We start from the raw sequence: 13644 nt of genomic DNA on the forward strand, positions 1-13644 counted from the left end.
AAACTGAGGTGTCATTAACCTGCCCGATCTATTGTCATTACCTCTGGCACGTTTTAATTAAACATTTCAATTTGCTATGTAGATAATTATATGGTAGATTTGAAGCTTCCCATAACGGTTAAAAGCTGAGAGGCTTTTTTGGTGTAACTATAAAAAAAAACTATTGATATATGAGGAGTATTGATGCTTCAAGGAAGATTTGATTAACTGTAACCGTATTATTTGTATAATTTATTGCGAAAAACGATTACGCAGATTACGGGCACTAAAAGAAAAAAAAGACGGGTTGCACTCCGGGAGTGCCGGCAGAAGTGAAAACTTGATAATTAACGTTCAGCATGTTTGATATTTTGGAATGGTATCCGTCTTACGCATGGAATATAAGGGCTAAAAAAAAAATCCGTCTTACGCTTTTTCGATCAGGCCACGTGTCCTGACGCGAGTTTAAGATTTTATACCCAACGCCGCTAAAGAAGTTTTCACTTCAAAAAAATTATACTAATGCAAATACATTGTCATTAATATGATTTTTCTTTGAAACCCATCTAATATTATAGGAATACGTATCCCTAGTAGCTTATTATGTTATTTCTGAATTCTGATCTAAATTTCTGAATTTCTATTTCTTAATATGTACAAACAATCCTGTATCTTTTAATTGATAGATCAATCTGGTGTGCGAGTGCCTGTATGAATATTAATTGAAAACGAAAGTGCATTACGATGTATCTACTTACTATGAAGGATCTATGTCAATGGATGATTTATCATTTATTCTTATCACTACATTATATATCTTCTTTAAAACGAAAAACTTGTTCATTAAACGAAACGCATTAAAACTGAGGTGGAGATAGGGGAATGACGTGGCGATAAGGACAATATGCTAAAATGACGTAACTTCTCGGTTACTTAACACCAAAGAGTTCATGCGAGCTCCATTCAAGGTTTATTTCTTTACGATAAACAAAATAGTCATTACATCACTTGCAACTTATGTAGGTCAAAACATGTTATTGTGATTGAACATGTATTGACTTTTGTCTGCAGCTAGCGTAGGTATTGTTTTATGTGAATAGATTACACGTAAACACCAACAAATCGTTAACATAAACGTGAATGTATGTAAATATTACATAAACGCTAACAATACCCCGCATTATCATTACATTATACGAGTTTTTATCAATGCCTCGACCCGAGCGACGAATTTGTTTTTATATACGATTAAATCGCGCTGATAACGGTACTTATTATCGTCAGTAGCGGGGCAACCATACGCCGGCCGGCCGCTTATTACTATTTACAAGAATCGCGAAAATGTTAAAATTACTCAAAGGAATTCGTCGTATTGGCGTCCAATATCGGCAATATAGCAACGCGACTGTAATAGGAAGTGAGCCGAACAAAAATGACCCCTATTACCAAGAAAACAAAGCAAAAATGGACGAGCTCGTCGAGGAACTCTGTCAAAAAACAAACGCAGCCGTGAAAGGCGGGCCAGATGAGGCGATAAAAAGGCACACGGCGAGAGGAAAATTGCTTGTACGGGACAGGATTAACCGGTTAGTGGACGAAGGCAGTGATGTTTTAGAACTAAGCACGTTGGCAGCCACCGACATGTATAAAGGTCAGGTTCCATGCGCCGGAATCGTCACCGCTATCGGCAAAGTTCACGGTCGCGATTGTATGATCGTAGCTAATGATGCTACGGTAAAAGCGGGAACTTACTTTCCGATCACTGTGAAGAAGCACTTACGGGCGCAATCAATCGCTCAGGAATGTCGACTTCCGTGCATTTATCTTGTCGACTCGGGCGGCGCGCATTTACCTGATCAGGCTGACGTTTTCCCGGATAGAGAGCACTTTGGTAGAATATTTTATAACCAGGCCAATATGTCAGCGGAGGGCATTCCACAAATTTCCGTTGTTATGGGATCGTGCACAGCGGGCGGAGCTTACATTCCTAGCATGTCAGATGAGAGCATTATTATCAAGGAACAAGGATGTATTTTCTTAGCTGGACCGCCACTAGTCAAAGCAGCCACCGGAGAGACGGTATCAACGGAAGATTTAGGCGGAGCTGATTTACATTGTAGACAATCTGGAGTAACAGATCATTATGCATTAGATGACGAACATTCTTTGCATTTGGCCAGAAATGTAGTAGCTAATTTAAATTGGAATAATGATCAAAAAGCCAGAATTTATCCAACGCAGGTCGATGAACCCGTCCATAATATTGATGATTTGCACGGCATTGTAGGCGCAAACATACAAAGACCTTTTGATATCCGAGAAGTTATTGCCCGCGTAGTTGATGGAAGCCGTTTCCACGAATTCAAACAGCTCTATGGAGATACCTTAGTTTGTGGATTTGCGTCTATTTATGGGCATCCCGTTGGTGTAATAGGAAATAATGGTGTATTGCAATCGGAAGCAGCATTGAAGGGTTCACATTTCATTCAACTTTGCGCGGCGCGTAAAATACCTTTATTGTTCTTGCAAAACATAACCGGTTTTATGGTGGGAAGAGAAGCCGAAGCGGGTGGTATTGCTAAGAATGGAGCGAAGATGGTGACCGCTGTGAGCTGTTTCAAGGGACCAAAAATTACAGTGATCGTTGGTGGAAGTTTTGGAGCTGGTAATTATGGAATGTGCGGTCGCGCTTATTCACCTAGTTTCTTGTATATGTGGCCAAATGCAAGAATTTCAGTGATGGGTGGTCCCCAAGCTGCTACAGTCTTATCCTTGGTGGCTAAGGAAAAGGCTCAACGGGAAGGGAAAGTTTGGACAGAAGAAAATGATAAACAAGTGCGTGCTCCGCTTGAAACACAATTTGAAAAGGAGGGAAAGCCTTATTACAGTACAGCTAGGCTATGGGACGACGGTATACTCGCTCCTAGAGATACTAGAAAAGTAATAGGACTCAGTTTATCAGCAGCATTGAACGCGCCATTTAGAGAGAGTAAATTCGGTGTTTTCAGAATGTGATTTGAAATAAGAGAAACGTTTAATAAATGTGTTGTTATCTTATCAGAGAAGTGGTTTCAAGACTGTTTATTCAAAGACTGAGAATTACTCAAATATGATATAGATTAAAAGTGCTCTTTGGAATTGTAAACATTTTGTGCTAAAAATTGTCAACGTTATCTGTAGACTTTGAATATAATTAACTTACAATACGAATCGAATCTCTTATAATCTCTATGCAAACTGATTGAGCATTCTGATATAAATTTGATAAGCATTTTAATTGCTAGCGCCGAAAGAGAATGTTAGCAAACGCAGCTCGAACAATGGTGCGATAAAAACAATATCCGTCTGCGCATTAATATGTAAATGTAGTCGGTTACGCACCCACTACGCTACAATTCTCATGTTGCCGGCGTCATTTACTGTTATTTTACTGCAGGTGTATGTTTTTTATCCGACCGCCTCGATTGACTGTTTCGTTTGTAATTGGGTCATGGTTGTTATATTTTGTTTGCAAATTTTAAAACTATTATTATATTTTAATATGTTATTTTTTAGTCTGCAATAGTTATTTTCATATGTTGTTTTCTCATAAATAAATATCCTCAACATTGTGTGAATTTTAAATAATTGAACTTTAAAAGCGATAAAAAATAAAGTTCGCGTTCTGTGTTTTTCTAAAATAAATTCTAATTTACTCAAATTCATGATTTTCTTTTCTGCAAAAACACTTTTTGAACCTGTGTCCACTACCCATTGTAAGATAGTAGTTCATAAACATTATTTTTTCCGTAGGTTAGCTGAATGTATAGAAGACTAGAGGTCCGCCCCGGCTTCGCCCGAGGTACATATTTCGCAATAAAAGGTAGCCTATGTCCTTTCTCGGGTATCAAAATATCTCCATACCAAATTTCATGCAAATTGGTTCAGTAGTTTAGGCGTGATTGAGTAGCAGACAGACAGACAGAGTTACTTTCGCATTTATAATATTAAGTATGGATGTATTATTATAATGTATATGATTTTCTTGATATTGCTACAATGCGTGTTGAATTTACATTGTGCCCTAATAAGTTTATTGTTCATACTGCTTTTTACACACCGTTTTGCTTTTGATGACTGGGATCACACGAACTTCACTGAACACTGATTTAATTAGGAATCTGAAGCGTAGCAAAAGTAACTACTGTATTTTGTAATTTCAATTAGTACTCAACAGTGGACTTGGATTGTAACTAGACAATTAGATTTGATTTCTACAAATATTATGTGAGGAATGAATATTGACCTTGAGTCTTCCATCTAACTTCTGCTTTAAGCGTTTCTTGCTGAATCACGCAAAAAATTCAGAATTAACTTCACTTAAATTTGGTAGGTAGTTTCCTTCTCCCGTTGCCACGCTGGCGAAACTTTACAACTTAACGATCTTACTTTTGTTTACATAATCTCTACAAAATATACGAACGTCTAGCTGCCATAAAGCATTCACAAGTCCCATACATCATGCACGGTGCACGGTATCTCTTTACGCTTTCCAACCACGGTGGCCACGCGTTTTTTACTGAACATTCTTCATAAGAAACTATCTTATACCGATGCGCAGGCTATTAACACAGTTAATTACCGATTTGTATGCCGAATGAACATGCCCTGTTTGTGATGTTTTTGTTTTGTTCTGTGCGGTAATCACTTTTGAGATCAATTACTAATTACGTATGTATTTTTAACTCGTCTCAATTAGTGCCCTATCTCGGTACAATGTAACAAAATTGTGTCTAGTTAGGCAAGTGCTGTTTTTAATGAATACGTAATACAGTATAGGTATTTATTATTTTAAACAAGTTTTATTATACACAGGGTTTTGTTTATATTTACACAATTTATATCCTTTGTATTTTACATCGCATAAATCTCTATATTAGGGATGTAACGATACCGATACCGATACCGATATATCGGCCGATATATCGGCAAGCCGATATATCGGTATCGCCGATAATAAATCAACCGATACCGATATTTTTTTGCACGCCTCATAAGCGAAGCGTTGAGGTGGGTACTACTGTCACTTCGCGCAAAACATCTGATTTTTCAAACTTAAAATGTCTTTATGTATCATACATTGCACTTGTAAGATAATACATACACACACATATTAAGAAAAAACACTATTTTTAACGTTCATGATATTTTTGATGTCATTTTTGTTATTTAAACTAGTTAAAAAACAGTTTAAAAAAGTTCTGTCTTGGACGTCCGTGTGTCTGTATGTGCGGATCCTTTTTCTTGTTAACACGATAGCGACCGAAATACTTTACTAATCGAGTCTTTTTTTTTCTCTTACGCTTGAGTATGCTCAGGAATAGAACCCTTTCATTTTTCAGGGTCTGATTCGATGTGGTTTAATTGTTATTAAATAAACAAAAATAATAATTAATAAATATTTATTAAAAAAAAATTATGAGGCGTGCACTTTTGGATTTTCCAAATTATTATTAAATTATTTCTTTTCTTTTATGTTTTTGCATTGTATTCATTCATATTGTTTTATTTCTGTTTCTGTAATAGTGTTAAGGAAGAGCGGAACCTCCTGACACAAGCATTTTATTTGCTTACTAGGAGTGTTCCAATCACAAATTTGTTTATGTAAAGGTAAGAAATAAATAATTTTGAATTTTTTTAATTTTTAACGTGATAACGTTTTTAAAATCGTTTTAGTCGGGTGACATGTTCATAAACTTGTGTCACACCAAAACCTCACGAGCGCGATCGCAGGTATAACGAGAGAGAGACGGACCGATCTCGCGTTTCATCTCGAGCGCTGCCACTGCATTATGTTATCACGTAAACATCTCGATCGTAAACCTACTTTACAAACAACCAATTTTTTTGATATCAAATAATTCAAAAATCCGCGCCCAATGAACGATGCGGGAGGCCGCCCGCGCGTGCGCACTTTGTTTTCTGAAAAAACTCTACCAATTATAGTAAACTTTTATTAGGTACTGATTGTATGTGTATTACTTAAAGTTTACCTGACTTCGTAAAATAATAATACTAAAATAAATGGTTTTGTTGTTTTTTGATTTGGCATTTTTATTTAAAAGAATACGATTAACAGTTGTCTCTGTTAAATGTTGGTAACTTTTTATGCATAATTCACTATTTATTTTTCTACCAAGCCATCGATATCGGTATCGGTATCGGTATCGCCGATACATTACTACAAATATCGGTATCGGTATCGTATCGGCAAAATCATGTATCGTTACATCCCTACTCTATATATAAAAATGAATCCCTATGTCTCTTGATCACAGCTTCACGTTTGAACGGGTGTACCGATTTCAATAATTCTTTTTTTTATAATATTCCTTGAAGTTCGAGGATGGTTCTTAATATGGAGAGAAAATTTGAACATGTACCACGGGCGAAGCCGGGGCCGACAGCTAGTCTAGCTACCTCTTTCAATCTTTCCGTTGTATATGTATATCTATATATAGCAAATAAAATAATCGCACTTAGGCTCATATTTTGAAAATAGACCTACGTTATTGGCATTTGGCACATAAAAGCAGGCTAAAGTGTGTTAAAGTTTAACATTCCGTAGTCACAAAACACAAAGACATTTTATAACAGTCAAGGAGAATTATAAATTAATGAAGCACATAATTTGTAACTTATTTTTCTTAAGGTTTTATATATTGTTTTTTATTCCGTCTATCATCGCGATCATTGACTTTACGGAGAAAGTTGTTAATTAGGAACGCCACTGATTGGCCTCCGATTGTGTAACCGAATGCAACAGATAAAATATTACAGACGATAAATTACATACATTTTTGGCGGGAAAAGTTATTAATAGTGGGTAGGTACTTTTTTTGGTGTGTAGATATCATATTGAAAATATCAGTGTTCGTTTAATTTTTAATTTACCTCTGACATATTTACTGAAACTTTTTCTTTTGAATGTTAGTCTATAAATCTTGTTCTTTTTAATTTCGTTTGTAGTAACCGAAATGTGCTAGATTCTCATTGTAGTATAGTAGTATTTAAATTCTCGTATAATAAGGTCTTCATTATTTCTAAATTATTGATTATGATATAAGATATATCTTTATTATTGAATTCCTTGATTAAGAATGTCGTTTGTTTATTTCCGTGATGTTAACTACAAATTATATAATTTAAAAGCGCAGTTATCTAATCCACACATTGATTTCGCATTAACCCAAATTTATTTTATTTTCCACGTGTACAACTTTTTATAATGGACTTTTCTATTAAATAACAATTTGTTATATGTTTATTGATTATTACATTAAATAATATACTTAATTGAAGATGAATTTAATAAAAAAGGACAAAATCACAATATTCAACACGTGTAATGCGTTATTTGCAAACTATTGAGTTTTTTTGAAGTGAAAACTTCTTTAGCGGCGTTGGGTACAAAATCTTAAACTCGCGTCAGGACTCAGGGCACGTAGCCTGATCGAAAAAGCGATGTTTTTTTTAGCCCTTATATTCCATGCGGACGGATACCATTCCAAAATATCAAACATGCTGAACGTGAATAATGAAGTTTTCACTTCTGCCGGCACTCCCGGAGTGCAACCCGTCTTTTTTTTTATATAAATTTATCTATTTCCATTCCTTTGTAAGAATATTTTTAAAATCTCAATGTTTGTAGATATAGGTAAACCAGAATCTGATGGCAAATTGGGAAATCAAAATTTTGAGTGTGCAACCCTAGGGAAAATGGACTGAACGATCTTGATACTGCTTATTTTTTATTTTGTCCTCAACATCATTAGGCACATTACATAAGTGAACAATACTGTACTTAATAATGAGATATTCACTTAATATTATGTAGGTACATACTTACATGTATAATATACATATTACTTTTATCTATGTAATACATATTATGTATTATTTACACATACCTATATTTGTATATTCATTATCATTATGCCATGTAAAAATATGGATGTAATGATAATGCAGATCAAAACTAGATTGCTAAAAATTTTTTATAAAATAAAATAAAGATAAAATAAAACTATGTTTATTTTCGTAAGTATTAAAGACACACACATTATAAAATTGACTTGGACAGCTTGGACTTGACGAATAGCCGTATTGGAAACTCCTGTAATAAGTTTTCATAAAATTATATTGTAATCAACAAACAATATTATAATTACCTACTTATAATATTTTTTATTTTAAGTATCAAAACGGGTAAGTCCAATTTACCAATAAAATATTCAAAATTGAAAATTATGATGTGTTTGACGCTTCTGCATCGAATGTTTTTCTATACACATTATAAACAACACCTCTTGCTTGTGATCGCAGCGGCTTTTTCGACATTTTAGAAGATTTTTTAGACAAAATCCTAAAAATTATTCATCAATTGCAAAGAAGACAAATAATTTGACAACCAATTTGATAGTTGTCAAATAAAATTGCCATATGAAAATCTTTTATTTCGTAAATATAAATATGCCATCAGATTCTGGTAGACCTATAGTAATTTATAGGAAAGAACTTAGGGAAAGAATTATTAATCATAGGATGACAATGAAATAAATATGTTTGTTTTATCTGTAGTTGAACAGACGTGCAAATTAATACATTATCTGTGCTATTTAAGCTTTATAATATAATCACATCTTCAATTAGCACACAAAGTACATCTTTGCGTTTGAATGTCCAACAATTGCTTATTTAAATAACAAAATAGTTCCTACATTTATAGAATTAATTCTATAACCCGCAAGGTTGCAATAATAATGGCTAATGCATAAATGTTTATTTAAAAATAACATTTAAATTTTAATACAAAGTAGCATAAAAAGTTAAAAATAAATCTATGACACATCGTCTTGTTGTGGATAGAATAATATAATAAAAGATAATCCAAAGAATCCCAAATCTCGGCTATATGTAAATGTGTTCTGTGTTTTAAAAGGTTTAGATGTAAACCATCTTTATCAACTTAGATAGATTTTGTAAAAAAATAGAGTTAAAAAAAACAGTAGATTTTAGATTTACCTATTTCTCTATAATATTATATTCTTATATTATCAATAGAAACCTTCAGAACAGCCTTAAAACACGTTTTAACTGTATTCGCTATTCAAAGGCCTACACAATGTTAACGTATTTATGCAACATCGGCTTTAGCCAATTAAATGGCGCCCACGCATCGGTGCATTAAACGATTATCAAATTTACAAGTTTCCACTAAAATTATATTACGTTTAGAAATTAAATTTATCGTTTATATTACCAGCATGTGCAATTTATTAATCAAAGATTACATAGATACGATATTTCCTGGAGATACCGTCGTCTGCTAAAGCTAATTAGGGATAGTATTAATTGTGTAATAAATTTCTGTTTAAGTTCCTATATCTAATGCATTTTCAATGTTTTACATTCAGTTTGATATTCTGGATGTGGCGTAAAAACAAATAGATTGCAGATATTATAATCTCGGGAACTACTGGTCCGATTTGAAAAATTCTTTCGGTGTTAGATAGCCCATTTATCGAGGCTATATATCATCATGCTAAGATCAATAGGAGCGGAGCAATGCGGGTGAAACCGCGGGGAACAGCTAGTATTATATATAGGTATACAGAAGCTTTAGTATACTTAGTACATGCATGGGAAGTTTCACTTCTGGGTTATCAAATATGTAATTATTAATATTGTACGAATAATCAATTGTAGCATCTCTTATTAATTATGAGGTATAATTTAGTAAAACTCATAAGTAAGCAAAAAACTATTTCGACAAACGGCTTTGTATAATTTAATTTAATCTTTAAAATCACAAATTATTTATTGATTATCTAACATTACTAATACAAAATCGATATCTCACATGCTTCGATAAGTCAAATATACACGTAAAAAATTCACACCGATCGTACCTCATACCAGCACGAAGCATCTCGGTTTTTGCTAAAGCCCAGGCATATGATTTATTCCTCACTGAATGGTGTACCGTGTACGGTATAATTCCCACGCCCGACGCTGGGTGCATTCACATGTTGCTAAGCTCATGTATTCAGGCATCAAATGCTGATTTGTGGACGGGTCGGTTTAGTTAAAATTAGCTGAATCACGTAGTTTCACTCGCGTTTAATTCGATTAACTAGCCTGGAAGTAATTTAAGATTTTAAATCTAAAGCGCGTCACACACGGTGAAGATACTATAATATTTTATCTTAAGATACTGTTATATTTTATATTACAGTATCTTAACGCATCCGGTATCAGCGTTCGGACCATCATTTTTCTTTTTGTCATTGAGTACTAAGACCCCTGTAGAACCGCCATCCTGTTACAAATGACGCGAAATTTTGTGGGTCATTTTGTAACAGGATGGCGGTTCTACAGGGGTCTTAGTACGCAATGACAAAAAGAAAAACGATGGTCCGAACGCTGCAGCTGATACCGGATGCGTTAAGATACTGTAATATAAAATATAACAGTATCTTAAGATAAAATATTATAGTATCTTCACCGTGTGTGACGCGCTTTAATCTTAATTATTATATTCAAACTGAATCAAACGAATTCGACCATTATTTTGAATCAGACAATATCAAAATCGGTAGTTTTATAATACCCAGTTATTAAGAGTGGTTCAATTGAAATGTTGCATAGAGATAGAATTAACCTATCAATTTGGAAATTATGGAAGTGAAAGAACCTATAGGATACTTAAATGTGTGTGAATATGGACCAAAATTTTCTTGTGTTCATTTTGTGTTAATCTTTCACGACTAAAATTATGGTTTTCACTTTTCAGCTTTAAAAGGTTCACAATGTCCACTTATAATATAGGTAAATAGATAAATCTCGAAAAGGATACTGGTTTATTTTATACCTAAACAAAACCCTAAAAGAAGCGAAATAGTCAAATGTTAGCGAGGCTGCGATCTGAAAGCTGGTAATTAATATAATCTCAAAAGGAGAATTTGATATTTCCAGAACCATTACTATTGTTGATATTGAGCCGCATCATTATTCACGCGTCAGCTTTGTAGATACATTAGTTTATCTATTATTTGAACTTACTAAGTTATGGTAACGATTGACTTGGACTGTGATTGTCTATTAATTGTGTAGATACCGTCGTTATTGGGAATATTGCTATTTATAATAACATTTATTTGTAAATATTCATATATCCTGAAATTATAATTTTAGACTATCTTCATAATATTATAGATGTCGTTACTCGTTACCAATGGAAAAGGAAATTAAGATCATTATAACTATAGGCCAATTGTAAATAAGTTTTTTTTCAGCTATTTATATAGGTTTTGCAAAAAATGTCGTTATATTTTCTCGTGGTAACTGCGGATGTAATTAAATATAGATAATATACAACTGTAAACTTCGGAACTTCTAATCTTATCTTTATGAAACATACGCGAAACGAACAAACGCATCTGAAAACCGCAAAAAGGAAGCTTGATATTCATACAAAGTTCCATAAATAGGCATTTGTAACTTTTTGGGTTGCGTGAAAGAGCAATATTTTTAGTCATGTAGAAATTTGATTTTTTTTTATGTTAGAGTAAGCAAAGGGGTAGGTGGGCAACCTGATGTAGGTAAAGTGGTCACCACCGCCCATAAACACTTAGCTCTTTTCCTTAGCTCTTTTCTTGAAGGCCCCAATGTCGTAGTTGTTCGGGAACACCGCAGGTGGCAGATCGAAAATTTCCTCATAATATTTTGATTCCAATATTTATTTTTTACGTTTATTACTGGACATCGGAGATCATATCTCTCTATTGGAATCAGGAAGTGACATAGACTAAAAGGAATTTAATAGTTTAAATTGTTATTTATTACTTTAATCTTAATCTATTAGAGCATTGAGTGTTTTTAATTTATTTTAGCGAGTTCACAGATATACAATAATATATAATAATCATATAGATTCAATTAGTCTACGAAACACACCTACACGGCCCTTAGACGCAGTAACTATCTAGTAATCCATGCCCTTAGTCGCTTTTGAACCTCCTAAAGCGGTCATATATTTTATTAATCTTACGGTAATGTTGGACGTGAGAATGAGAATTAAATCTTTTGTTACTTTCTGGGCTAGGTTTGAGGTTAAAAGGTTATTTAGATTTATGATTAAATCGGTTTGGGAATTCGCTTTCGTATTAATTCTATGAATGTTTTTGAAAACGAATTAACAGTTATAGCGGAACTTTAGAAGGTATTCGTTGAATGAAGCAAAATCTGATCAAAGAAATAAAGTGAAGATGGGTAAGATAATGTTTGTAGAATGGATATCAATTAGGTATATATTGTAATATTATATGTATGTTGTGTAAGTGTTTTTATAAGTTTCTTAATTTTAGAATGTTCATTAGTTTGCGCTTATGTTTTATATCATGAAAACAAGTAAATATGTACAATCAAACTTTTTTTATATTTATTTTTTAACTTTTTTACTTTTTTTGTTTTTTAATATTCAGAGCAAAACTATATTGCCAGTATTCGACGCTAAACTCTAAACTTATTAAATCTACAGCCCTTTTGGCATAAAAACTTCATTTGTTAAAAAAACCGCCTTCACAATACTATGTAGTATGTAGGCTGTAGGGTATATCTCAATATCGTATTTCACATGTATCTTTTCCATTTCAAAACGAATCTTCATTAACAAAGCACATTAATGATATCTCTTATCTGTACCTATAAATACACTCAAAATAATCTCTGTAACAACGAAGGTGTTACATCAATCAGTTCATTATATCGCTTGCTTGTTATACCTACCACGTAATGTAACGTATTGTTGTTTTATATTACAGTTATTGTAGTAGCGGAGATAGCGGCATGTAAGCTTGTGACCTGTTTCTTTTGACGGTGCAGTGTCTTTAATCTTGATCGTTTTTAATAAAAATCTCATTAAAATTGAGTAGAGAATCTTTTTTAAAATACAAACTACTAGTTATTATTCTGTGACGTAGCTAGTTTTATGAAAAAGAGGTAAAAAATGGCGCAATCTGGGAGAGGTCTACTTCCAGCAGTGGACGGGAATAGGCTGATGTGATGATGATGTGATGTGATGAAGTTATTGGTTTGTAATTAATGCTTTCAACAACTATTTTAATATATTATTTTCACTAGTTGCGCAGAGCCGATTTGAAAAGCTTATTATAAAATATACTTTTAACATTAAGTGCGAGCACCACCGTTGTTGCACTTATAACTTTGATTGAATATTTATAAAATCAATCAAAGTACAGTCGCTATGTAAGAATTATTTATGAGACCAACTGTAAAAAAGTGGGAACATCGATGTAGACGTCATCAAGGCATCGATAAGATTGTGGATAAGATAGACAGCATAAATAGTCGATAATATTGACAAATAGGCTATTAATTTTCTTAAAAAAAGCCTTTCAATCTTAGAAAATATAAAGTTTTTAAACACACTTTCATTAAGTTTTACGTTTGAACACAGCGGAAATAAATTTAATTCTACATTAATTTATGTGTTCTTAGATAATAAACTGTAACTAGAAGGTCAATGAATCATAAAACATGCTCTATATCTATAAGTATTAATATAAATAATCGATATATTTCCACCCCGCGACCTACTGCGTA

At 33.2% G+C, this 13644-nt stretch overlaps 2 protein-coding genes across 10 annotated transcripts in view; one reads left to right on the forward strand and one right to left on the reverse strand.

Moving 5' to 3' along the window:
* The window catches only part of Hil (peptidase hillarin), a 44232-nt gene that overhangs the window by 8291 nt on the left and 22297 nt on the right, over positions 1 to 13644 (reverse strand). The window lies entirely within an intron of this gene.
* On the forward strand, positions 1232 to 3664 carry Mccc2 (methylcrotonyl-CoA carboxylase subunit 2). The gene has a single exon (XM_089705070.1). The coding sequence runs from the start codon at positions 1321 to 1323 to the stop codon at positions 2992 to 2994; it is 1674 nt and encodes a 557-aa protein (XP_089561196.1). The 5' UTR covers positions 1232 to 1320; the 3' UTR covers positions 2995 to 3664.

Source organism: Colias philodice, chromosome 16, assembly GCF_061535455.1.
Source record: "Colias philodice isolate Cphi_HAF_F1 chromosome 16, ilColPhil1 Martin Lab GWU primary, whole genome shotgun sequence".
Taxonomy (NCBI): Eukaryota; Metazoa; Arthropoda; class Insecta; order Lepidoptera; family Pieridae; genus Colias; species Colias philodice.